Consider the following 27,232-nt stretch of genomic DNA (forward strand, 5'->3'; position numbering starts at 1 on the left):
CAAATAAGCTACACCAGAAACCCATCAATGCAATTTCTAAGACTTTTCATGTGACAGTAAAACATGAAATTATGAGAAAAATATCTAATCAAGTTGAAAGCAGGTCTCTGGAACACAAGATTTAAAAAATGGCTAAGTTTTATGAGTTTTGAAGAAATTCAAACTAAAAATAAAAATAATTGATGTTCCATTAAAAATCTTCCTTTTTTTGACATATCAAAATGCCTGGAAACAAAAGAAGAATGCTAATTTCCTCCTTTTGACGTCAAACTTCAACGTGTTCAGCGGACAAGTGCAAAGAAAATTTGCCTTACTCAAAAGACTTAAGAAAAACAATTTTAAAAAAGCTAATAAATTCATCATTTTGAGCTTAACTGCTCACTATGAATAATCTCTGATGCCCAGTCTGTTACAGAGGAAATGCAAGACAACTATTCATATTCACACCCCTATAAGGCCAATTTAGACTCTACGACTTACCAAACATATTTTGTAACTGCTGGAGGAAACCCAAGAACCAAGAGAAAATTCAGGCATGCACAAGCAGAACACGCAGACGACAACGGTGCCGACAACTCAGCCACTGTGCTGCCTTTGTGCCAATTCTGGGTTTCGTAAATCAACAATTTTTAATTTAAAATTTTTAATTTAATAAATGTATTAAATTTATAATTTAATAAATCTAAAAGTGTTTCAGGTGGTCACAGATTGTGCTGTTTTCAAAAGCACTCGAGTAACTTTGCATCACCCATGGCAACGGTAAAGTACGTTTAAAGAAGCTAAGTTAGCGTCTTGTATTTTAACATGTCTGAAATGATGCATTTGGGTATTTTAGCTTTTGTTTTGCAGGCTGTTGCATTTATTTAGAGAAACAAACATAAAGTCCTTCACAAATACATTTAATTGCGGGTGTTGCATCACTTTAAGGATGATCTGATTGATTAACTGGGCTTGAACTGGACTGGTGCCGTAATGAGACGATATAGTTCCTGTTTTCCCCTCTGCCTGTCACAAAGCAGTCAGGCTGGTGATTTAGGTCAGGCGTGGAAAAGACAAAAAACTGTTTAATGCAGCCATGCTGTTCTGCAAAAAACAAATCTAAATTTTATACCCAAGACATTATCCGTCAGCAAAGATCAAATGTAGCCCTGCGCCTTTGGCTGGATTCTTGTAAAACCAACCATTTCCGCAGTTTATCCGCTTTTATACGATCAGTTTCCTCCCTGATGCGTCCTTCCTTGACATCCACAGCTGCTGAGATTCAACGACCAATAAACTGATTCCGATCTTTTCCTCTTTAGTGCCTTCCCGTGTCCTACTGGTCAGATAGCACTTTCCTCAGGCCGCTGTAGAAAGGAAACCGCTATCTGCTTGATTTATTATTCTGGCTTGGGCCAGAGTCCTCTCTGGCATTCACACCTCTCTGGCTCACACACACACAGGCATATTTACACCGGCGTGGCTCGACGTGGAAGCGCGCACGGAGAAAAAATGTCCTGCTGCGATGTGCTGCACTGCAAGTGGCAGACTGGAGCTCCTGAAAGCGATCCGACCTCCACGGCTCGGGGTCCGGAGGGTTAAGTTACTAAGAAATGGCTGACATCTCATGCAGCCCCAAGGTTTATAAATCAAAATGGGCGTCCTGAGTTTCCAGCAGCTCATTTGGTTACAGTGGGAGTACAACTGGGTAGTCACAGCATCTCGTGTGTTTAAAACATGTCCAACACTTTCATTTAAATGAGCTAGTTTGGATATTTTAGGCTCCAGTTCACAGCAGGAATTCAGCCAGAATGTGAACCGTCTTGGCTGCGTCTAGCGCACTCCTGTGTTTGCCACTTGCTTTTAGCATGCGTGAAACTCCAGTGATTAGATCGCGATGGCAGTGGCAGCATGTCTTGGTCCTGGATGCTGCCTGGGGGAACCAGGTAGCAGCAGAAGTTGAAAAGAAGAACACAGAAGGCAAATCTAAACGTTTCAATACTAGTGTCAGACATAAACATAAAACAAGATCTAATTTAATTTAATGTGCCACAGAACATCATTATATCTGAAGATTGATGCTGAATTTGTACAGGTAGGACTTGAATGAACAAAATTATTTATGATTTAAAAATTGCGTGCGCCTTCATAGAAGCACGTCTCCCAGTCTGGTCAAAGTGGTAGGTAATTTCACTCCCTGCCACTACGCTTAGAGAGCTACCGAATTTTACCTGTTAATCACATTTAGATTGATTTAGTTGTAGCGAACAATGGCTAATTTTAAAGATTTGGACTTTGAAAGTGAAGTCTTTTGCCACCACTGGTTTAATCCTGAGCTTTTTGTGCTCTGAAGCTCGGAAGATCAACCCACCACTGTTTAGGTGGATCATCATCACAAAAAGATGCAGTTTCTGCGATAAAGTACACCCGGTTCATTGCAGCTTTATTTATTTTCTGTGCCTCTTTCCTCTGAAACCCCCCACTATGAAAGTTTGATTTTGCTGCAGCTTTCTTCTTGTTAGGAGTATGGTTCCCTTCCACTGTCGCCAAATGATTGCTTGCTCAGCAAGAAGGATTTCTGCAAATTTATGAACTCAGTGCAATCACCTGGACTCCCTTCAGATGATAATGTTGCTAATTATCATCTGAAGCATTAATTTTCATAATTAATGTTAAATTATCAAATTAGCTCGAGCGTATTGTGTTTTATTTTGAAAGTACAATACGAAATTAAATTAAATTGCATGTAACTGGACCAGAGTCTGACAATTTAATTAGATTAGAATGAACTAAATTGATCTTATATAAAATGCATATAGGTATAAATATAGCATTAATTTGTCTTGTAAAGCACCCAGAGATGCATTTAGTTGTGATTTGCCGTTGTGCAGCTAAACTTTATTTCACTGAATAGATTTTTCACTTCACTATTGGTAAACTTTGTAATCTCTCTGCGTATATTCACAATATGAAATATTTTAGATGTGAAGCTAAACTTTGGTAGCCAGAGCTTCATTCTCCATTTCTTGCAACATTCAGATGCAACACTGCTGCATCGTACCAAAACCAAAGAGCTGAATTTCTCCTCCAGTTCTGCCTCGTAATAAACTATTCATTCGATTCAAACGTGGACAGAAGCTGTACATGACTCTAAATGCTGATTTTATATGTGTAAACACATCTGTGTGTCCTTTGTTCACATATGTTCCCAAACAGATGGAATAGATCGGGCAACGGAAATGTGTAAAGGCCACATTTTACACATCTGCCATCTGATAGAGATATATTAGAATTTTCACATTTTTACTAATTTAAGCAAGACTATGTTAAAATATCTGCAGGCAATGCTATCTCTTAGACTACGGTTAAATTGTGAAAGTTTATAATAAATCATCTAGAATTGCTTTGTAGTAACAAGCTCAAATGTTGGAGCAGTACTAAAACTATTAAATTCAGGATGAGCAATATTTCACTGTACTAAACAATGTGCAAAACAAATAGCATGAGCCAGAGTAATCAGTTTCTCTTAATACTATTTTTGGAAACTCATTTGACTCGGATTCATTAATAAATTCACGTAACAAGATTTCTGCTAATCCCGTTTTCTGGAGAGCAGCAATTCCGACTGTATTAAGCATAATTATACCTTCGTTTCTACACCGATTTAAGTGTCGCCACGTATTTATCCAACAGAGAGTAAAGAAGCAGCATCTGGTGCTGCTAATCAGACTGTAACGTAATTTGAACGGATGGAGCTAAAGCGAAACAAACACACACAGACGGCAGAGGCGTGCAGACGCTGAGGTTGAGGAGAAGGTCTGTGATGACGATGATGATTTTCAGATTAAATTTAAAGATCCTACCTGAATCAGAAGGGTTTTTTTATCTGTTATCTTGATCTGGGGTAAATAATAATAATAAAAAATCCCTTTAAACTTCTCTTTCTCTACTTTGTGGGTCTGTATGGATCTAATGTGCTCTGCTCTGCCCTGTGACACAGCTGTCATACTTACCAAAGAACAGCAAAACACACCCACAGCTCACACTGTGTGTGTGTGTGTGTGTGTGTGTGTGTGTGTGTGTGTGTGTGTGTGTGTGTGTGTGTGTGTGTGTGTGTGTGTGTGTGTGTGTGTGTGTGTGTGAGAAAGAGAGAGAGAGAACATATCAAGTGACTGGAGCAAGAGTGGCATGTGTCATCGCTATCTGAGCCCTCAAACCTTTAACGTCAGGTGTGTGCCTCTGTGAATGTGTGTGTGCGTGTGTGTGTGTGAGTGTGTGTGTGTGTGTTACTTCTTAATCCCCGCTGCCGCTTCCTCCAGCGAGAAGAAATTCAATCCCCGGGGAACGAGAGTCAGAGAGAGAGAAAAGACAACCACACACACTACTTACAGATTATACAAGAGGATTAAAGATTAAATTACCCGGCCGCAGACGCTGCTGTGCATGTGATGAGATCAGAAAGCAGTTGTTGTTTTTTCACGGGTTTCCTGTTACAGTGTTTGTGTGTGTATTCGTGTTGTATTGCTGATGTTGTCTGTACCTGCCTCCCTTTAAATAAATTTAAAAAAAAGAAAAAGAAAAACAGTTGTGCTATCAAATATTTAAGTTAAAGGTAATTGGATAGCTCCAGGTGAGGATAGGAGGTCATTTTATGGTGGCTAAGCCTCCACAAGATTAATCTGGTTCTGTTAGTGTGTTTATATCACATGTGTCAAACTCAAAGCTCCGGGCCAAATCCGACCGGCCGTAAGTTTTTATGTGTTCGTCTAGACTCCAGACGCCAAATTACATCAGTGGGTCTCTCTAGTTTTTCATGATTTTGCTATTGCAGAAATCCATGCATCATTAACAGATCCTTGCATTTCTTTTGTGCGAACGCATAATTGTGAGTTTATTGCACATTTTCTTTGCAAAAATGGTCAAAAACAATTGTTTCTTCTTACTGCTGAGGCGGTATTTCTTACTTCTACTACACTGCTGCCTCAACCTTAATCGATCTCAAGTTATAGTCCGTAATCAATACGGCAAAAAACAAAACGTTGCATTTATCCTCATACAAAAAACATAAATGTTGTAAAATGCATTTCAAATATTTATGATTCCCCCAAAATATATATTTTTTTAAATCACAAAAGCAATTGCAAAATCCTGGAGGAACGGATCAATGTGAAAAGATGTTCAGTATTTTTCAGAATAACTTTTCAAATGCAGAGATATATTTATTATTATTTTGAAAGGAGTTGGCTTATTACTGGAGCAATTCAAGCGTAAAATAGCATCTCAACGCTAAACATGTCTCAGCAGCACAGACAATGCTAATATGAACGTCCGCAGTTCTCATACTGAAAGAAGTATTTTTAAGTTACCTGAATGACCAGGAGTTCCTGAAACTCTCGAAAGTTAAATAGGTACTTTGCATCAATCTTATGGCTGAATAGCAGATTAAAATAAATAAATAAATAAATCTTTGTTGTTGAGCTCATATGTCTATTTTTTTTTTCCAATAATATTTGTGCAAGTACATTTTGAGAATAACTATCTATGGTGCAATGACCAGTGCAGGGCAGAGGCTCCAGCATCTTCCCATCCCCCCCAAACTGAAAACAGCACAAAGAGCGTATGATTAATTCATGGTTAGCAGCTATGGGTTGTTTAGAAGATCTGTCAGGAGAATACCGCTCCTCTCTAATAAATATCACAGCAGCACAGCTTAAGGTTTGCAAAGTTTAACTGTGGACACTTGGGGCAATGATCCCGCAGAAAACAACCATAAACTTGTTCTGCTTAGCAGCGGAAACCGATAAAAGGACCGTGTGGTTTTAGGAAACAGAAGCCAATTTTGTGCTACCTCACAACTGATGGACCGCAGGACCAACTCCAATATGCTTCTGATGCCGCCTTGGTGCCACGCACCTGATTTACATTAATGGGTCATTAAGACGTTTCAGCAAAGCGCTAAGTGCTGAGAAATAAACGCATGTGAAGCATGCAGGCCTTCAGGGGAACAGGGTTTTGCACCACAACCGTAATGTGATAAACACACATATCAGATCTGTTCCTTTAAATGTTCTTTCACACACTACTGATAAACAAACTGATGCGTTCACCTCTGTGAATGATTTTAAAGGAAGTGTGACCAATTTCAGTGTACTTTTTATTGACCTCTGGCACAAAGCACGATACAACTTCCATCCCATCTGAAGCAAACAAAATGCGTGTCAAAATATAAAATAGGAAGTATAATTTTGCTTACATTGATGCGAAGAAAAGATATAAGGTCGATACAAGAAAGATTATTTACATGTAAGGTATATGTGATTTACACATGAAAGCTTTATCCTCCCTAATATTGAGTCGGACAGAGTGGCCACAGATTTTAAATTGATCACAAAACATCTTTATTAGGTGAACTTTTGTTTGAGACTATAATTCTTCCGTAAGTAGTTAATGTGAAGGAGACATTTCCCTTTTTAATGTTTTTAAAAGAACACACGAACGCCCATATTTCCTCAACTGACTGCATTACGGAGGAGCAACGGGTTCAACTCCACTTGCCCCCGGGGTGACGAAGCTTAATAATCCTATTTTTAAAGGTGGAGCTCAGCCACTCTATGTGTGAAGCTAATTTCAGCCATTTGAGTCCAAGATCTTGTTGCTTTGGTCTTCATCCATACTTTTCTCCTGATCGCAGATGAGGGTTGGAATATAGACAGACCAATAAATCTCGTGTTTCGCTGTTTGGCTCTTTCTGCCACCACAGCAGACCAGAGCCTGTACTGCTGCAGATGATCCGTCTGTTCATGTCACGCTCCATCTTACAATAAGTGTGTTTCCACTGTTCATATAATTGCGCAATTTCACATTTTGAGAATAAATTCGCTTCACGCAAACAATTTTGAAAAGACTCTACGTTTTTTAATAAAAAGTTTTGGCGCTAGGATGAGGTGGATTTTTGGCCGTATCAAAATTGGTTTATTTTGCAAACGTGCAAAGGAAACATTTTTTCTCATCACACGATCAACAACCAGATGTTGACACTGGCACAATCTATGAAGAAGAAGATGACAGGAAGTAGTTGTAGGATCACGGCGGGGCATGTTTTTTAGTGATATCGCAGGAACAAACTTGTTCACGTGGGATTTTAATTGCGTCTTTTATTTAAAGGAAATGCCACAGTTGCAAATTTTATTTTATTTTTTTACGTTAGCAGAATATTGGCAAAGTTTTGTGCACAATTGTAAAGGAAACTCAGCTAATGATTTTAATTAAGACACATGAACTCTTCTTCATGAGATAATGACAGACTCCTGACCCAGAAGGAGAAGTTCAATTCACATCTCACATTTTGCCTCTAAATGCAATTTTCAATCATTGTTACTTATTTTCAAGAGAAATCAGAATCAGCTAACGTCTGCATTAGCAGGTCGCGCTTTATAAAACTGGATATTCAAAATCGGCCTTAGAGTCTCAACCAATTTTCTGTAATATCAAATTACCGTATTTTCCGGACTATAGAGTGCACCTTACTATCTACCAATTTTTTATTTTTTATTTTTTTAAATGGAAACGTGCATAAATAAGCCGCTGGTATCTCCACCATTCTCATTTTAAACCTGCTATTAAGGACGCAGCCCTGCGTCTCCAATTACGAACCATGGATTCGTTCACGCCGAGTTTACATCGATCGATCTGTACTGTCAGATCTTTAGCCCTCAACTTAAAAGCTGCATCATATGAGTTTAAAAACATTTCTCCGTCGTTCCTGCTGCTAGCATGTGCTTGTTCTAAATGAAAATTAGCACTTTCTTCTTTGATTTCCAATTTTGACTCCCAATGATGCACTTCCTGCTAAAGCGCCCTCTGGTGGTTGAAGAAAAATCCACAGAAAAGCCGCACCGGGTTCAAAGCCGCGTGGTTCAAAGCGTGGGGAAAATGTAACGGGTTATAGTCCGAAAAATACGGTACATATATATATATACATAATCCATACATTAAAAAAATAACCCTGCTGTGTTTGTGTCACATTCACCTGCCATAAAAATGCAAAGTAGAAGACGCAAAGGAACAAAAAAATGAGGAAAAATGTGATGTAATACGGCTAATGATGCATGTCTATTTCTGGGCAGTAAAAAACTTAAAAAAACAAACATCCAGGTGCAATTCAAACCTCCTGACCTCACCGGGGAGGGAAAAAAAGTATATAAAAAAATCTAAATATAAAAAACAGGACACGCTCAGGAAGCACAGCTTGCCTGACTAACATTAACCTAATAAGCCTCTAAAGTCTCTGTCTGAGATCTGGAAGAGAGAGAGATGAATCACTAAATCTGTGGCAACTTTTATAGCGAGGAGACGGCGAAGACAGTACAGCTGCAATCTGAGCTCTTTCTACAGACTCAACTTCAAATTGGGACGTGACTGAAATCCAGTTCACTCGTCTTCCTCCATTGTTAATAAGAAAGTTGGAGCTTAATATCTCCCCTGCTTTCTCCACTGATGTCACCAAAAAAATTCAAACTGGACCCGTCTGTGACCTGTATCGCTTTCACCATCCTCCAGCTGCTGAAAGCTGCTTCAGACAAAACCTGGAACCAGACCAGACATTAATCCACCAGTGATCCTGATGGAGGAGAGCCAGTCGAACTACCTTCATCTGCCTCTTAAACATTCCTTATGCAGGGAGAGCGAGCGGCGGCGTCTTGCAGAAAGAGGGGTGGATTTGCTGATAGCAGCATTAGACATCACTGTGCATTATTATTATTATTATGCAGGGAAACGCATATTAGCATAACAAGCCTGTGTGTTTCTAAGTAGGTCACATTCAGATCCTTCTTCATCCAAAAAGAACACACACATGCACAAGCATCCAGCGGACCGATCAGGCAGATTAAAGCAGACAGGAGCCCTCCTGTCTGAGACTCGGTGGAAACCAGTGGAGACGCACAGAGGCACTGAAAAATACAAATGTTTTTGTTTTTTTTGTGACGTTGAAAGTTGCAAAGCCGACCTTCTGTTTGTGTTGAAAGGCTCAAATGTAATTTTATGTTCTCGGGGGTCATCACAGTTCACATCTCAGATAAACGGATTTCAATCTCATCCGTTTAGAAAGTTTGCGCCTGACGTTCTCTGGGTTTTAAAAAAAATAATAAAATCTAATCACTGAATCCGTCTGTTGCTAACAGTTTCAACTCACCTGCCACTGAGACCGTGGCAGCTTACAAGACAAAAGGCATTTGCCCACGAGATAATTAGTCGCTGGAAAATATTCACACTTTTTTAACATTTTTTTTCACTTTTTGTTGAGCTGTATTCACAAACTTTGGCATGAATAATTGAATAATTATGCAAACAAAATTGAAGAGGAAGAGAAAAGAAAAGCTTCCTCCTGACGTGAAGCTGCCGTAACCAAGTGCGACAGTGAAGGTGTCTTCATTTTTCCTAACCAGAGCGTCTTTTTTTCACATGTTCATAAAACTAAACATTAAACTCTGGTTACATTCTAAACTTAATAAAAAAAAATTAAAAAAAAAAGGTCATCTGAAGATGCCCTTAACAGCAAAACGAGTCCCATTCTTCTTTCCATTGATAAATAGCATCCATTAGTCCATTTAACTTCCCTTTGGGATCAATAAAGTATATCTGAAACTAAACTGGACTGAATTAATAATCAAAGAGAAGGAGAAACTGGTTGGATGAGGTATAAAAACTTTCTGCCAGTGACAAACGGTTCTCATTGCCTTGGCTAAAGATAGTATTTATCATATTTTGACAAGAGCTGGATAGTTTGAAATCTCTAAAATCTTGAAGAAAAGAGCTTTGGGTGTATATTCTTTAAGCATAAGCAAAGATCTGAAGGAAGAAAAGCCACATTTAAGCACTAATCAATGAAAGTCTTTCTTGTGTTTTATAAATTTGATATTTGAACACATTCCAGTATTACAATCAGCTGCAGAAACTAAACCTCTATCTTAAAATGTGCGTGCATTCTGAGTGTTTATCATGACATGTGGGAAGTGCTTGTCATTATCCTCTTGAAGAAGACATCCAGGTGTGTGTTTGTGGTTTTTAAAAAGCACCTGAAACTCTTCATTTTGAGTCAAACTGCGATTTTAGACACAAAGCAGCTTTTTCACTGCACTGTTCAAATCTGCAGTGAAAGAAGATTAATATGTTAACTTTACCTGAACTGTAGGCAGGTGCATTTATGACTAAACAACTTTTGTTATGTCCATAAATCCTTCCTATCAGACCAACAAACACATGCAGCATTCTGAATCAAGCATGACATGTTAAATGCGCTGCAGAGGTAGAAACATGTCAAAGCAAAGAAAGTCTAACACAGTCGCTCTTGAGGAGTTTGTGTGTCATTTAGAAACACACTTTAGACCAGTTTCTGCAACTATGTACAGTAAATAAATTAGACTTATCAGCTGTAGAGCTGCACCTAAAATTCAACAATCACCAGAGAAAAACTAGATTTATAGGTAAACCGAAAAATAATATTACAACAGAGCAAAAACAGAAAAAAAGGTTTTTTTCCGTCTAGTTTATTGTGCAAATATTTTTAATACACTTAAAACAAGACAAAAGTAACTCACAAGTAACTTTGCAGCACTCTTGCCCGAGTTTGGGTCAGTTTGGGTTTCTTGTTCTTGAAATCTGCCTTTGAAATACAATCATGAAGGCCTTTTATCCCCAAGGCTCCTGAATGACGCAAGCCAAGAACTTCTGGGTTCTGGACCTCAATAAAATTATGTATAAGTGCAGGTCTGGATCGATCTTCTGCTTTTGTTTCTTATGTTTGGTAAAATTGTCACAGCATTAAATTGTCTGCGAAAATTAATACAAATAAATATAATGAGTCACAGACTGTTCCCAGCACTGTGCAATGATTAATACATGAATAATCCTAATGAATTAATAGTAATTAAAAATAATAGTGGATCAAAAGCTTCAGAACATTTATACCACAGCAGGTATGGAAAACCACAAAAGCAAAAATTAAATCATATACAAATCTATTAATCTCTTCATGTTAAATAAATAAAAAGTATAACGTTTTATTTAAATATTTATGTCAGCTCGAGTCATGCAGAGCTGATCTGATCATTTCCATAGCAACGATCAGAAGCAAGGCGTTGCACCAGAAGTCCAGTGAGCTCACTGATGAGGTCATAGATGACATAATGTACATCACAGTAGATCAAAGTTCTAATGCTTGAATGCTGGAATCTCTAAGCATCAGTCAGGATCCAGACATTTCTTGGAGTTTCAGATTTGTTTATAGCAACAATGTTCAGTTTTGCGACAGCGCTTGTTCCCCTGATATTCCCGGTTGGTTGGGGCATTGGATATGCCGTGACCACCGGGATGAAGAAAGTGTGCGATCGTTTCTTTCCAGGGAAGGATTGTAATGAAGAAAACAATCAGGATGAAGAGGATGATCCATTTTGGAAAGGATTTCCATCCACTTCCAAAGAACAAACCGACCCGGCTGGGGAGGTTTGTTCTGAAAAGGTGTTGGATGTTGGGACCTCGGACTCCATCTTGTCCTCTGTACGAGACAGTACAGAGGATGATGGTACTGTCTCTGGACAAACTGACCCAGCTGGGGAGGTTTGTTCGGAGAAGATGGTACGGCGTGAGGGTGAGACTGCAGTCGCAGAAAAATCTAACCCGGCTGGGGAAGATTTGTCTGCAGCTGATCTCGCAGCCGAAGCTGTGGCTGAAGTGACAGCCAAAGCTTTGGTTTCGCTGGTCCCATCCTTGCAGGAGAGTCCTCTGAAGGCCACTTTTACAGGGTCCTTTGACAGTGTTGAACATTTGTCTGGAAAACCATCTCTGAATGTAAAGATTTCTGTTGCTGTCGAGGTTTCCTGTTCCCCTAACGTTAATTCAGTAGCTAGCGTTGGCTTGGATCTGCTAGATGTAGGGAAGACATCTGCAGGACCAGGACAAGCGGAGGAGAACTTCTTCAAGTTCTCCGATGAGCTCCAGAACAGCTGGGTGAACGCTGCGTTCCAGAGCATCTTAAACCTGAGCGTCACCAAGCGGTGTCTCACTCAGGAAAGGGTTTTTCTGGAGGCATCGTCCATCCCCTGCTGTGGGAGTCTCATCCTCTCAGCTGTCCGTCAGCCCGGCAAGCATTTTTGTCAGAAAGACCTTTCCCCAGTTCTGATGGAGTTGAGGGAGAAGAAGCTCCCGTCAGACGTGGGAAAGGACTATGACATCAAAAGTTTGCTGGAGTCTGTGCTGGTCTGGCTGGATTCGTTTGGCGGTGACACAGATAAAGAGTTGTACGATAACGACTCTTGCTCTAACTGTGGAGCCACTTCCCTGAGGCTCCTGAACAACGGCGCCATGATTGCCCTTCCACCGGTGTTATTTTCAACCAGTATATCAATACTGCTTGAATACTGGTTGGATTTGGCGTGCAAACGCCGTTGTTCAGGCTGCGGGTCACCCTGGCAGAAAAAACATTGCCTGACCGATAACAAGGTCCTGGTATTTTTTCTGCACAGGTTGACCAGGAAGCACCAAACAAAAGCCACTCAGACCATCAACGTCCCTGCAGAATGTGGGACGGAGACTACCACCTGTCCTCCGTCATCTGTGGGGATCCAAAGCTGACAGACGTCTACTGTTATTTAATGAAGGGAGAACGAACCGTGAAGGCAGACAATGAGCATGTCTTCACTGCAGACAGCGACTGCAGTGAAGACATGCTCAACAACGGTTTCATTTACATTTACGAGAAGAAATGATCAGACACCAGAGGACAAAAGGTAAAAAGATTTGACAGGTTTTCTGCTTGCAGGTTTCTCTCCGGGCACTCCGGCTTCCTGCCACAGTCTGAAATCTCCACTGAAATGATCCAGTAGGCAGAGGTGGACCCTGGAGGCGGGTCCAGCGGATGGCGCCGGTGCAAAGAGCACTGCGGTTAGCACTGGGAAGCAGAGCCTCGGACAAAACACAGGGAGGTGGAGGAGCAGAGGGAGACTCTCTCTCTCTCTCTAGATAGATAGATAGATAGACGGACGGGTGGGTGGGTAGGTAGGTAGGTAGGTAGGTAGGTAGGTATATACACAGGGGTGAAAGTAGTTTTAAATTCTTGGGGGCAATATGACAAAAAAACCAATATATATATATATATATATATATATATATAAAAGCTGGGTAGCTCTTGAATTGCTACAAAGTAAAGCTGTATTTCCTCCTTCAGCCCACTGCATGGCTGCAATGTTGACACCTTGAGATGCCATGAGACCTAAACTTTGAACATCATGGCATTGAGTGCATCCCAGTTTTCCATGTCTGGCATATAATAATTGTATATAATTTTATATTTTAATCTGGTTCTATTGATCCTGTGTCCAGACAGAGGGATAATCAGTAGGCCTAGCATCATGACCTGTTTGTTCTGAAGATCCTGCAGCTTCCACTTCATCTTCCTAACATGGCGCCTCCTCACCCTGAATCTCGTACTGACAGGAGGAACCACAGAGCTCTGTTAGGTTAAAGCTCATCTTCTGAAGTTGGAATATTTTTCCTCCAACAGGTTCCAGAGGAATCACCTCAAACCAGATATTGGACTTTTCAAAAATGGAGCTATAAAGGTTGAAAAATGTTATTATTTTGGAGAAAGTCTCATCAACATCAATATTTCCACTAAATAAGAGGCAAAAAACAAAGTTGTTTGATAAAGGAAAAGCCTCTCAGACTCTGAGCTCGACACCACGAAACTATTTTTTATATTAGACAATTAATTTAATTTCACATAATTATCGCAGTAGAAGCCATTTGTTTGTTGAATACCTAATGAAACGTATTTACCGTGTTTGATGTTTGTTGTAAATGACTTATACTCACAAAGAACGAGGTAATTAGTAAAAGTTTGTCGTTTGTTGAAGGTTCAGAAATTACAGCGGCTGTGATGAGCCAAGACAAACAAAGGTAAAACAACCTGAACAGGTGATCAACTCTAAACCACTCGCACATTTTAACTCTCCGTCTCTCTCTGTCATTTAAGCACCCGTTGCCATGGCAACCTCCTGCGCCCCACAAGCCGACCAGAGATTACGTTAAAAACATTCAGTCCGTTATGATATCAGGCTTTCAGGCTAGATATCTATTTTGCGATTATTAATAAGCCTCTCATGAACACAGCGGTGGTTGATTAGTTAATTTTAAACTCCTGCTCTGCTCGATATGGAACCGAAACTCACAGAATTGCGCAACACCTTGTTGAAACAATAACTACTGAGATTATTATTGTTGATGGATCATTAATTTGAGCACGTTATGTTGATTTTTTTGTTGTTGTTCTTTAATAAAGATATGAACGTTTTGATAAGGAGTCAGAGGAGGACGTGCTGGTCTCAACTCCTGGCGCCGTTCAGTTTGTCACCCCATGCTGAGATCGACTCAAAACCCTCAGCGATCGACATGTTGCAGCCCTGCTCTAGTAAAGAACGAACAGTTCAGAGACCATATGAAATTGGAAAAAAGTTATTTAATAACCGATTAAGTCGTGTTTTAGATAGTTCTTGAAAAACTAATCAGTCACGGCTAATTAGTGGGTGAACTCACAGCTGCACAGTGAACCCACTGATTCTTTACAGCAGACTGTCACTCCTCTCTTGCAGGTACTGCGTACCCCCGCTAAATCTTTTAGGGGTACTCAGTACCTTGCCGTACCCCCTTACTTTCACCCCTGCCTATAAGAAGATACTTTTCCCATTTTATAAGGGAAATAACCTTTTTTCTTTTATCAATTCCATTAAACAATTTCTTTAAACAAGCCCCTATATTTTGCTGAAAAGTTACTGGTAAGTTCGTTTTTGTATCATTTAAAACATACTGAGATATTTGCATTAGAAACAAGACCAAAAATACTATTTTAGCAGTGAAGCGTTTTTATTCAAATTCAGCACCAAATCCAACTCAGAACGACAACCGCAGTCTCAAAAAGATTTAATCCCTCTGAAGAGAGTTTTGCAAGAAAGAGAGCACATTTACAAGTCAGATGTGGCCACATGGTGCACCTGATGCAGCCAATCAGCAGGCTTGATTAGCAGCATAGGGGGTGCAGAAGATAAAATGCTTCAATCAGTCAGGTTGATGGGAATATTTCAGTGCATCTTAGTATGGCTAAGACAAGAGAATGGTCATAGCTTCACAGAAACATGTAGAAAAGGAAATAAAAAAGATCTGAAGAAACAGATGGAACAGCATCTTAAAACAAGGGTAGATTTTCTTTGTGTTTATATTCAGGACTTACTATCATTTTTTTCTTTTCCAAAATCTGTTTTCAATTGTTAAAGAAATGAGTCAAAATGTACCCAAAAAGGTGAAGATTCGCATGCAGCTGTCTGCAGTAAAATTAGAGGAGACTACAAAAGCAGCAAAAATGCTAAATTTGAAATTCCACAAATTTGCTGCGTTTGACTTTACAGTCATTTCAAGACGCACTAGCAGATGAAACGGCTGAGATTTATTTCTATATATACGTACAGTTGTGTGCCATGGGGCACTGCTGAGACAGATTAAATAAAACCTGACAGAAAGTGGGACAAGGGAATCCACAGCGTGTGCTTTGGTGTGTCCCATGAATGCACATGTTGCACTGCGATGATGAGAAGCAGTGTGTGGGTAATCACAGCCGTCACGCTATCCATAATGAGAGGAATTTCATGGAGACGGGCTGGAAGTGAACCACAGATTGAGGACCAAATGCAGATCCTTTTCAGCGGAGGTAAAGGGAAAGACTCTGGTGGAAACATGACTGTAGAGATTCCAAGGCATTGCATTTTTTGGTCTTGGCATTCCTGGAAATCTGTCTTCTCCGAGCGAGTCTCGTTTCCAGGTCAAGCACACGCAGTGGGATCATCACAGGGGAGGGGGAAAACGGAGCATGGAGCGCTGCACAGTGTGTTGCAGTGTTTGCAGCAGGGATTTGATGAAGGAATTTTTTTTTACAGTTGTCTAACCTAAAATTCAATCTCTACTGAGTTGATATCTTAAAAATAAAAAAAATTTAAAAATGAATAACTGACCTGGAACAGAAACGTAAACATTTCTTAAAGTAAGAATAAATGTTTACGTTTCTTAGTTTAACTGGCTTTGATTGAATAGTTCAGATCATGCTGGAATTTACCTTAAAAAAAACAAAACTAACATTATAAGAAAAACTAGCTTCGCTTTTAATAGAGAATCTGATAACATGACGTTGCCACTTAGGCTGCTGTCAGAAGCAGTTTTCTTCACTTGTCACTACGTCTTTTCTTCAAACAGCCAACCAGAAAACATTGGAGATTATTTCAGCTTTCTATTGGGTTTGTGTCAAGATTTTGACCCAAACATTACAATTTGTACTTACATGCACGAATGGTGACACAAAACGGCAATCTGGTGTTTTTTTTATTTGTATAGACAGATCCTAAAATCCTCAAAATTGTTTAAGAACGTCTCAGTTTTTACAAGATTCAACAGTTTCAACAAGTGAGTTGATTCCATGATTTAACAGTGGACCTAAGTTCAAAGTTCACATCGGGGTTATGGCAAATGTCAACCCTCCTTCAGAAAGCAACGCTGACAAACCCGACACACCACCTGTCTGCACACACAGCGAAAGAAATGCTCGAGCCAGACGCAGACAGGAAAAATAATGAACAGAAAATAATGAGCAGAAAGAGAAAATAAACCCAGGAAGAATTTCCTACCTCGACTCTGGAAACTACTCCACATCACGGACAGTCAGGCAGCTGTCTCACCTCCTCCAGCGCCTCCACCTCCTGCCTCTTTGCTCTTTCATCTGCTCCCACGGTAACTAAAACCCATCGACGAGAGGACCCAAAACAAACAGCGGAGGCTCGTCGTCTGACTGCTGGAGTGTTTGGATGTGGGGACACGCGTGTGGGAGGGCAGAAGAGGGCGAGCGACGGACAACCGTGGAGAGACAGCGCGAGTCTACAGTGAATCGCTGAGGTGGTGCTGTGCAGGGTGAGGAGTGATGACAGCCCCCCTTTGTCTCAATGGAAATCCCTGTTTCTCCCTCCCTCTGTGTCTGCGCGCTCCGCTGCTTCACAGCATCACGAATTGGAAAGAAGAAAAAAAAAACGAAAAAGGGAAAATAAACAACCAGTGAGCTATTTCAGATTTAAAAAAAACATGATTAAGGTACTTTGTAAATGCTTAATTCAGAATCTCTGTTAATCCCAAATGAAAATTAAATGTTGTAACTCAGACTATCCGAGTCTTCTCAAAGTTTTAGTAGATTGTGATGGCTGTGGGTAGGAAGGATCTACTGCTGTAGCAGTCAGTATTACAGTGATTCTGAGGAAGCCTCTGGCTGGAGACACTTTGCTTTTGTACGTTTTCCACAATCTTCTTCGTTTTATGTAAAATTATTTTATGTTCATTCATCTCCAGCTGTTTCTGGACAATCCTCAGAACAGAACCAGCCTTCTTCATCAGCTTGTTGGGCTACTTTAAATCACTGGCAGAAGAGATTACACTCTTCACAACATCTGAAGATCTGAAGCATCTTCCTGCAAACCAGGAAGGATCCAAGCATCCGGCTCTGTCTCTTATTGTGGACGACAGTCTGTTGTCCACGGCAGAAGCGAGACATTTAAACTCCTCCTGCACCTTCTGAAATCTACAATCATCTCCATTTTCACTGGTCTTTATTTTTTGTTTGTTTGCTTAATTTGTTTCTTGGTTTGTTTTGCCCCACTTTGGTCCAACTAACGCAGTTTTAAATCTGCTTCACTAAAATTGACATCAACAGTGTTAGCATCCAAACAAGGAAGACTGTTTTTCCAACATGCCAGAAAACGACCCACTGGGTCTCTGTACTCGGCGTCTTGTCCATCCTTGAGTCACCCCAGGACACATAGTTATCAGAGTATTTCTATAGATGTATATGTAAAGATTAAAATTGAATAGTGAGAGTACACTGTGCTGGTTGGACACCCAGTCGTTCAAGTGATTGTTGAGCTTTTGACGTAGTAAATCAGTCTGAAGCGAACTGGGCACAGATGTCTTACGGTTTTTCTTTCATTTTGAGTATCAGATCAACTAAGAAATTTTCTTTGCTTTCCAAACTGGCTAACAACTCGCTCGCCTTGCTTGACACAACCAGTCGTTGCAAAGCAGCCATAGAACATCACACTATGTCAATGAGCTCCACTTTTATTTTGTTTTACTCCAAGAGACCCACATTTTCCATAAAATTACACTTTTGTCCCATCGGTTCACATAATAGACAAACTACCAAAAGATTTGGGATGTTTTGGGGCCAAAATGTAGAGTTTCAGATGCGAGACGACATTTTTTGGCACAGGTATCAAGTGTGAAAGCACTAAAAATCTCAGGACCTGAAAACGGAGATGGACTGATGACGGTGCTTGAGGTTGTGTACTTCTTATTTGTCCAGCAGACTGAAGAAACTGATGCCGATCGAACCCAACCTGTCCTTGATGTTTCAGTCATCATATTATGCTGTGTCTTAGTTAGCATTAAGCGGGCATGACATGTTCTTTGGTTCAGAATGTGTGTCAGGTGGGTCGAGTAATTGGGGTTCAAATTCAGTCGTACCGCACACTGTCACCCAGGCCCCTCCTCTGAGCCTGCTGTCATCGCCATACGGCCCTTATGAGTGTGAGAATCCGTCAGCTCGGTCTATTCATACACTGCTGAATACATCAACCAGAAACTGCACATCAACACCTGGTCAATCTCTGCGTCTCTCTCACACACAGAGAGAAACGCACACACACACACACACACACATTGCTGCCATGCATGTCTATTAATATCTGTCCAGTTCACAGCTCATTATGAACAGTGAACGAAAGAAGCAGCAAAACTGACCTTTATTAGCCAAGGAGAGCTAATTGATGCCAGCCTGTTTGCTCACAGGCTGTTAAAAAACAAAAGATGTGAGCACACTTTTTAAAGTGTGAAAAAAAACAAGCCTCCAGACACGAACTCTGAGGTTTTCTGGTGAAAGGGAGAGCATGGAGGTGAAACAGAAAGGAAAGGAAACAAGGATAAAGGAGAAAAGCAGGCTGGTGAAATCAGATCGAGACAGGAGCTGTGATGCTGTAAATGTTATTGGTCTCATGTGAGCGAGTCTTTTATTTGTACTGAGCATGTGGATCATGGGAATTCACTTCTCTCATTATTGATTCAGTGTGTTTGTGTGCGCGTGGTAGTCAGGCATGTTTGTTTGTGGTGTCCCTGCTGCCCCCTAGTGGTTACATGGGAGCAAATACGTGTTTAAAGAGAAAACTTTATTTCATTTTGTATTATTTCACAGTGATTCTGGCCTATCCCAAGTAAATATGATTTCTTTTCTGGTTCTGTAATATTATTGTGTTCTTTTAATTTACTTACTGGGCATTTTTACATGTTGACCTCTCAAAGGTTATGTAAAATTTAGTTAGTTAAAATTTGACAGTTTCATTTAAAGAATTTGCCCTATTTTTGTTTACATTTTTTTCCCTACCAGGCGTCAAAACAGGGTTGTATTTTAAAATGGCAGGCATAAATTTTACATTAGCAAAATAGAAATCTTGAAGAAACACAACTAATGCGTTGCTGCAGTTTGCAATTGTTTTCATTAAATAACTCACTTTTATTTCTAAATCTCAACCTGGACTCTTGTTAATGGGGAGAATGTATAATACTTATTGATGCAATGCAGCTATAGGTCTGTTTGCTTTATCACTGATGGGATCTTTTATCTACTTTTCTGAGAAGGATGTTCTAGGATTTTTCCACAAAACGTCTTGCATCTCTTAGGAAATCAGCTGCTCTGAATTCAAATGATATCATCCCATCTTTCGGTGTTGTTGCAGTGAAACATGCAGCAAAATATTTTAAGACAAAGCTTCTCTTTTTTCTCTTTTTCTCACCATTTGTGTTTGAAAATTTTTTTCTGTTTCACTTTCACATGTTAAAATTAGCAACAGTGCTTTTTTTGTCAAATCCTAGCAACACCTTGACTAGTTTTAATTATTATTGGTAAAAATGTAGCATTAGTTAGTATAAGCACTTTCTGGTTTCTCTCACTCTTTGCATCTGCAGAAGATAAAATGCATATCAACCACCAAGGTATGTAAAGTGTTAAATTTAGCTGCATATCACATTTTATTAGTGTGCAAGTAAGGATTTTTTTTTTTTGCAGGTTGTTTTCCCTTTCAATCTGTGCAGAAATAAACAAATCCTCATCCTCCGGCTCTCTTCCCACTATGTTTACGTCCAGCCAGATAATTACAGTCTTCACAATAATCACCTTTGTCTGATTAACTTCTTACTAGCTTGGATTATCAGCATTGCAGCGAGCGGTCTACTGATACAGCACAGCTGAAGTAGTGAGTCCTTTTTTTGCAGTTCAACAAGCAGTAAAGATAGCACAACTTCCTCAAAGCCTTCACAATAAGAGCCTTAAGCATACAGACCTCCAAATGTAAGATTTTAAAACAGCAACATCTCACAGTATCTCCTGAAGTTGTCAAAAAATGCGTGCTAGCGAGGCAGTTTCACCATTTAGTTCAAGTTGCAAGATTCCAGGCCTCTAGGAATACAGTTTGAGATCACTATTTTAGATCAGCAAATAATAAAACAACATAGCACAAAGTTGTTTTGACCAACTTTCTGCTATGTATTATTTTAGATTAACCTTATTACAAACAACCATCCCTTATCTCTCCCCTCCCAGTCTTGTTCGGTGTTTCAGAGGTTCAGCCCCTGCAATCTTCAGGCAAAAATAACCTGTTTTCAAATCAGCAAAAAACATCAATTGAAAAAGAGTTCAAATTAAACCTAGCTGAAAATACAGTCGGCTGGGGGGGGGGGTCACTATAATTAAAACAACGCACGATAAATCAGTACTCAGTTACTGATTTTAGTGGATATTATGTGAACGTTATTGATTGAGGAACCCCGGGGGTTATGGCCCGTTCTTGGAGCACGGATCTGTGCGTTAGCGGTGATGTCATCTGACCTGGCTGCTGATAGGCTGCTTAGCCAGGTCACTGTCACACACGCACGCCCTTACATACACACCCTTACAAACAAAATACACTCCATCTGGCCTGGAGGAGCACCGAGTTCAAGCCAAAGAGCTTTTCATGACAGAGAGCATCTCATAATGGACAGACAGAAAGAGAGCGACACACTCGTTCAGTCAGTCTGGCTCCCTGTGTGTGTGTAGAGATTTAATCTTTAATCAGTGTTATTGTAGCCTGCACACTGATATGGAGACACAGTATGTAATTACAGCTGCTGCACACACACACATGCACACGCAAGTACAAAGGTGTGTGTATCAGAGTGAGATTTCCTATCTGACACCGATATCTCACACTCAGAAATTTCATTGAAGGAATGAGCAACACAGAACGATTGCTACGTCATTTTTCTGGAGCGCTAATTCTGACTATAATTCCATAGTGTGTTTTTTATTATTTTTTATCAATATTCCAGACTACAGTAGATCATAATGGAGGTGTCATGACAGCGGGTTTGTGTTGTGATTCTCACAGTGCTGGACTTATGCAGACATGAGCAACGTGTTGCAGAAATGTTGGAGCGGTTTCACAGCAGAGCCGTGTCCCAGTTCGATGACCTGCTGCTGCCTGCTCCACTTTAACGCCGTTACATCTCAGTATGTTCTTACTCTGATGACCTGCAATCCCACTCAGTGGGAGAGCGCCTGACTTTTTGATGATGCTCTGAAGCTCTTCCAGTCACATCTAACCAAAGAGCAGAAGACGGCCGGGGAGATGGGATGTGCTTCAGATGCAAGTCCTCTAGCAGTGGATGTTCTGGTAATTTTTTAGGATGCAAAGGTTCATAAAAAAAAATCAAGGTTTTAATCTACTTAGAGAACTTAAGTGGTTCCAGAAATGCTTTCTGAATTCGCTTTAACAGTTTGGGTATTACTATTATTTAGATGTTATCAAAATTGGCAATAAAAACATAAGATTGTAATCATTTATGCTCTTTTTATAGGTTGCCAATTTATGTGGTCACATTATTCAGGATTTAAGGTCTTCTGTTTAGGCAACTCCAGTTCTTAGAGATTGTGTTTGAAACAAATTCAGGGCAGAACCGTTTTCTTGTCTGACACAAAGAAGTATGAAATGTCCAGTTCTTCATACCTCCAGTCGAGAAATAGTTTTCCCAAGTGTGTATAAGCAGAAAAAACAGGGAATCTAAAAATAGGACAAATTCATCTGAGCTCAGCTAAAACAAATCAAAAAGATAAGAATAGCTCATTTAAATCAGAATAATCTACAAAAAATAAGTTAATATAATGTAATGCTACATAAATTATGCAAAATAAGCTAAAACAAAATAGGGTAGGCTAAGACAAAATAAGATAAAAAATTGGAAAATAAGGTAAGCTAATACGGGCTGCACAGTGGCGTAGTTGGTAGAGCTGTTGCCTTGCAGCAAGAAGGTTCTGGGTTCAATTCCCGGCCCCAGTCTTTCTGCATGGAGTTCGCATGTTCTCCCAGTGCATGCGGGAGTTCTCTCCAGGTACAGCAGAATAAACTTAACTAACACAAAAATAATCTAAATACTACAAACTAGGAGCAGATAATTAGCATCTCTAAAGTTCAAATAACACCTGAACTTTGACCCCAAATCCAAAAGGAGTTACAAATGAGGCTCTTAGCAACAAACCTTCACTTGGAAAATTGTCATTTTGGATTTGTAAAGGGTCATTTTCACAGAAAATTCAACATAAATTGTGTCCTGTCAGGTTTTGGACTCAATCATAAGATGAAAACAAAACAGACAAAAACACACACACACACACACTGACACACACAGATACATTCTCTGACCTTTCCTAGGGGGCAGCAGCTGTTAACTAAAACCCAAAGTCATTTCCACCCAGTAGCCAGAATCTTAATTTTGCCTCTGCTTCCCACCAAAATCTGCATGTCTCTCAGAAAACAACAAGCGCAACCAACAAGTCAACAGCTTGAAGATTCACCTTCAGCAGCTCTCACTCAAACTAATTTTTGTCAGTGTGACTTTTCCCGTCTCCAGGAGTTTTAGCACGCTCTCCTTTACAACCTTGTTTGAGCTCATTGAGGTTTTCAGAAACTTATTATCTAAATTGGCATTTCAATTAAGTCGAGGTGTGAATTTTGGCCAGACCGTTGCACACTTTCTTTCTGCTCTTATTCAGGGGTCCCTGTGATTGGTTGAGTGAGATAGTTTGAGCATCACAACTCTCGTGCTCTTTGAATGTACTGGAGAATTGTTTTTCGCTGCTAGTGATTTTGTAGCAGTAACCTTGTATAAAATATTAAAAACAAAAACAGCTCTTGCTAAAATCTCCCTCGTCTGACTTCGCTGCTTGTCTCTCCACAACCTGCCTCCACATTCCCAAACACGATGCTGTGAAATGTGGCCAAACATCTCTAATTCAGACCCTTTGCTGTCTTGTGGAGAGATTTTTTCCAGACTTCTCGCCACATTCATTCCAAAAAGAAATCTCTCTTGTACGTTTGGCTTCTAATTTCTCTGTTGTTTCTAAAATTTTACATGAAATCGGAATCCTGTAAAAATCAGAGATGTGGCTTTTGAGGTGACTTCATTAGTGTGAGCATTGGTTGGTGAAGCTCTTTTCTTCTTGGCATCTTGCTAACACACATGTAAACTCTAGACTTTGTGCTTCTTTTAATTAGCACCCTCTGAATGCTACTTTCCTTTTAAAAACCAATGGAAACAAAAAATGTGGTTAGTTTTTTTCCCCTGATCAATTGATCAATCAACAGTTACAATAAGCGCAGTATGCTAGACGTAGCAGAAGAACGACCCACTTCTGTCCTACCTGCAGTCGTGCTGGAAGCAGTGAGGGCTCGATTCAGTCCGGCGGTCTGAGTCAGTCCTGCAGGCTGGGAGCTGAACCCTGCGGCCGGAGGAAGCGACCTGGTCTGAGCTCCAGCTGGAATCAAAGACGATAACATCCACTAGAGCTCACAAAAAGCTGACAAGTGATATTCAAATGATATGGCTAGTGTTGCTATTGACGCCAGAGCTGACAGCAACATTCCCACGTGGAGATTACTCTGGAGGCTCCTGCTTAATTCAGCCAGCAGCGCTAACCCCACCTGCTGCCTGCTGTCGTGTCTGCCCCGCCTGGAGCTGCTTCACCCTCCGGAGGTGAGACCTGCCGTTGTAGTGCAGCTGGGCCTGAGCAGCGGAGGTCAGCTGCAGGTTACACACCTCACACAACGAGTACGTCCCGCCCTGGCCTGCAGGAAAACAGCAGGGGGGGTGAGTGTAGCTGCAGGAGAGGTACCAGGAGATTTAACGCACTATTAATCCTGGATCACAACTATCACCTGGGGATGGAGTCTGCTGAACGGGGAGAGGGAGGGCTGAAGGTGTGGGTGTGTCCATTAGCTCCTGACCCATCCCTCCAAAGGCAAAGATCTGCCTGCTCTCCAGAAGCAGAGACGGGCTCAGTGGCGTCTTCATCGCTAAGAAAAAAACAGAAGAAATGGCAAAAAATACATAAATCTGTAACAAAACCGCTTCTTTGTTTGGTAATGTTTAAGCTCGGATCCATGAAGGGTAGAGAAACAGCTGTCATCCTGACAGAAAAATCAACATTTCAATCTCAAGTCCTTTCATGTGTTGATGAAGAATAAATTGGATAAAAACAAAAACAGCAACAACGAAACAATGCTGACAGATTTGCAACAGCGACATCTGACACACCACCGCTGAAGACAGCATGAGGGTGAAGGTGACACCAACCAGCACTAAATGAAGGCTCTCTTTGAAACAGAGCGGACGGCTAATCCGCAGACAGAAGGACAGACGGGAGTGTGGACTGAATGGCACCGGATGCAGCAAACCCTCAAAGCGAGAGTGATGAAGTAATGAGTAAGAGGACAGACGAAGGGTGACATATGTGGACATATGTGGGTATTTGTGTGTCTGCGTGTGTGTTGGTCAGTCCGTGACTCTGTCCATCTGTCGTCCCATCAACTGTGCCAGGTCACACGACCGCTGACGGACACACACGTATAATTCCTCCCATTCGATCTGAAGGTAATTTTATAATTTAAACTAGAACCGCAAGCAGTTATCACCGGGTCCCAAGCCCTTTCCCAGCAAATTTTAAATTATAGTTCTTACAAGCAGTTATCTTGCTCGCATTCGGTTATTTTAATTTAAAAACGCACGGCCTCCACTCACCTTCAACACAACGATTGTGTCATGCATTCATGTTAGAAAGTAATTATCTGGTGGTTTATTAACCTTTACATGTTTCAAACAAATTGTTCTACAATTTCCAAGTTTTGTTTGCCGTTTCTTTTTCAAGAAAGCAATCACATGATTGAACTGGCTAATTCAAAAGCTACTCATTTGAGAAAGAGTAGAAATGCATACAAACCCTGGTTGTAAATATTACATTCGTGCAATTGCGTTTGTAAATTGGCCTGTTGGGGTTTCAGTATCCAAAGCTGCTGCAGAGCCTCAAAATCCAGCCTAAAGACAGATTAGTTGTCTGCAAGCGGTGTGAATGGCAGACAAGCAAACTTAGTAGTTGTTCTGGAAACTTTTTTTTTGTTTGCTTTGCAGGAAATGAGAGGCTTATCGTTTGCCAAGCTTGTCGATCAGTAAAATAACCCGTAAGCTGATTGGTTAAGATTCTTTAATTATACAGTGATTGATCAGGTAGTGGGGGTGCAAGAGCCACACAGCATTGATTTGTGAGAGAGTTGGATGAAGCACAACAGACTTCCACTGACTCTCCATTCCAGGCTTTATTGCAAACAGTAAAATAAAGCATATCCAGGAGGAAGTACACTGTTTTTCTTTTTTTCTCTCTCTATTGTGTAACAATAGCAACAACAGCAAACATTAAGGCTATTCAGCAGTTTTGTTAGCGCAGTGAGAGCAAAGTAAAAAGAAGCAGCTCTCAAGGAGGCGCCGAGGTTCCCACATCCCAGGACAACGTCGATTCCCTGTAGGAACGTAGATGTTCCTATTACACTGACAGAATATGTTTCAATAGATCAGCATTTTCAAAAATAAGTACATCACACGTAAAATCAGTGGAGAAGTTCACAAGGTTAGAAAAAGAAACGCTGAGTGTGCACTCCTTGAAACTGTAACACCTGATAATTGTGTGGATGTGTGAAATATAACGGCTTCGTCAGGAAGAATGGCTGGATTTCAAAGCATCTAATCGAGTAAAGTCACGCTGGACCTCGAGCAGCAAGGCTGAATTTCTAGGCACATCGGAGTTTAAACAAACACGGGACGGAAATATATTCGTTTTCTGAAGAGATTTGGGCTGCTCTTGCTCCTGATGTCCCAGTGATATTTTCAGGATTCTTGTGTTGTAAGGAAAAAAAAAAGCAATCATCTGCTAGCATTGCATCTGCAAACAAAACGTGCTTGAAAGGCCAATCAGCTCTCTTTTGCAACCGCAGAACAGATGAAAATCAAGTTAGAAGAAGCACAAAAGCAGGAAGAAGCTTCAGGAAAGTCCAAGTTATCTCTGAAGTATTTACTTATCAGTAGCATTTGATCTAGTCTCCCAGTAACATTGGTGTCTTTTGGTGTCAAACTGAAATCCTGTAGTGTTTGTAATGAAGCTTCATTTGACTCATCAAAATCTTTTAACAATTGTTTTTAATCTTTTGAAGATTAATTCTATATACAAAAACTGATATGAGATGGTTTATTGTTTAGTATGAAAGATGGAATTGCTACCTGCATGATTTTTTTTTACTGCACATTAAATTAAATTCCACTTACCCAGGAAGTAGAAAAAAGTATTTTTATTTTTAAGAAAAAGGAATCAGTTGAAGTTCTCAACAGATCAAAATAAAAAAAATAAAAATCCCAGCGAGGCGTTTTCATTTCACAACTTTTACAGAAACATGTTAACAGTAGCGCAACAAAAGTGAACCTTGAAGAAACAAATGACAGTTAAATCAATATGATTTCATAACCTTATACTTGAATGCTTCACAGATTGATTTAACCTCAGAATAAATAATAAAACCCAAAATCGAGCATTCAGGAGGCTACGAAGTCATTTTATCCAATAACGTTTCCTTGTGTCCGCAAGCTTAAACTTCCCTTCACCACTCCGTGAATCAATTGTTTTAAAACCTAAACGTTTCAACTCACACATGAAAACACAGAATAATGTCTGATGAAGTGGAAACATCATATTTAGTTCAGTTCTTCAGTT

The 27,232-nt window shown here is 40.2% G+C and overlaps 1 protein-coding gene across 2 annotated transcripts in view; it reads right to left on the bottom strand.

Annotated features, from left to right (window-relative positions):
- The window catches only part of znf385b (zinc finger protein 385B), a 68,468-nt gene that overhangs the window by 16,312 nt on the left and 24,924 nt on the right, over positions 1–27,232 (bottom strand). For both annotated transcript variants that reach the window (XM_008432906.3, XM_081600851.1), the window contains exons 2-4: positions 24,357–24,494; positions 24,123–24,266; positions 23,843–23,956 (exon numbers count right to left, since the gene is read on the bottom strand). In XM_008432906.3, the coding sequence (XP_008431128.2) occupies positions 23,843–23,956; positions 24,123–24,266; positions 24,357–24,492 (394 nt within the window). In that variant the 5' untranslated portion in view covers positions 24,493–24,494. The remainder of the gene's footprint in view (positions 1–23,842; positions 23,957–24,122; positions 24,267–24,356; positions 24,495–27,232) is intronic.

Source organism: Poecilia reticulata, chromosome 2 (genome assembly GCF_904066995.2).
Source record: "Poecilia reticulata chromosome 2, P_reticulata-male-v2, whole genome shotgun sequence".
Taxonomy (NCBI): domain Eukaryota; kingdom Metazoa; phylum Chordata; class Actinopteri; order Cyprinodontiformes; family Poeciliidae; genus Poecilia; species Poecilia reticulata.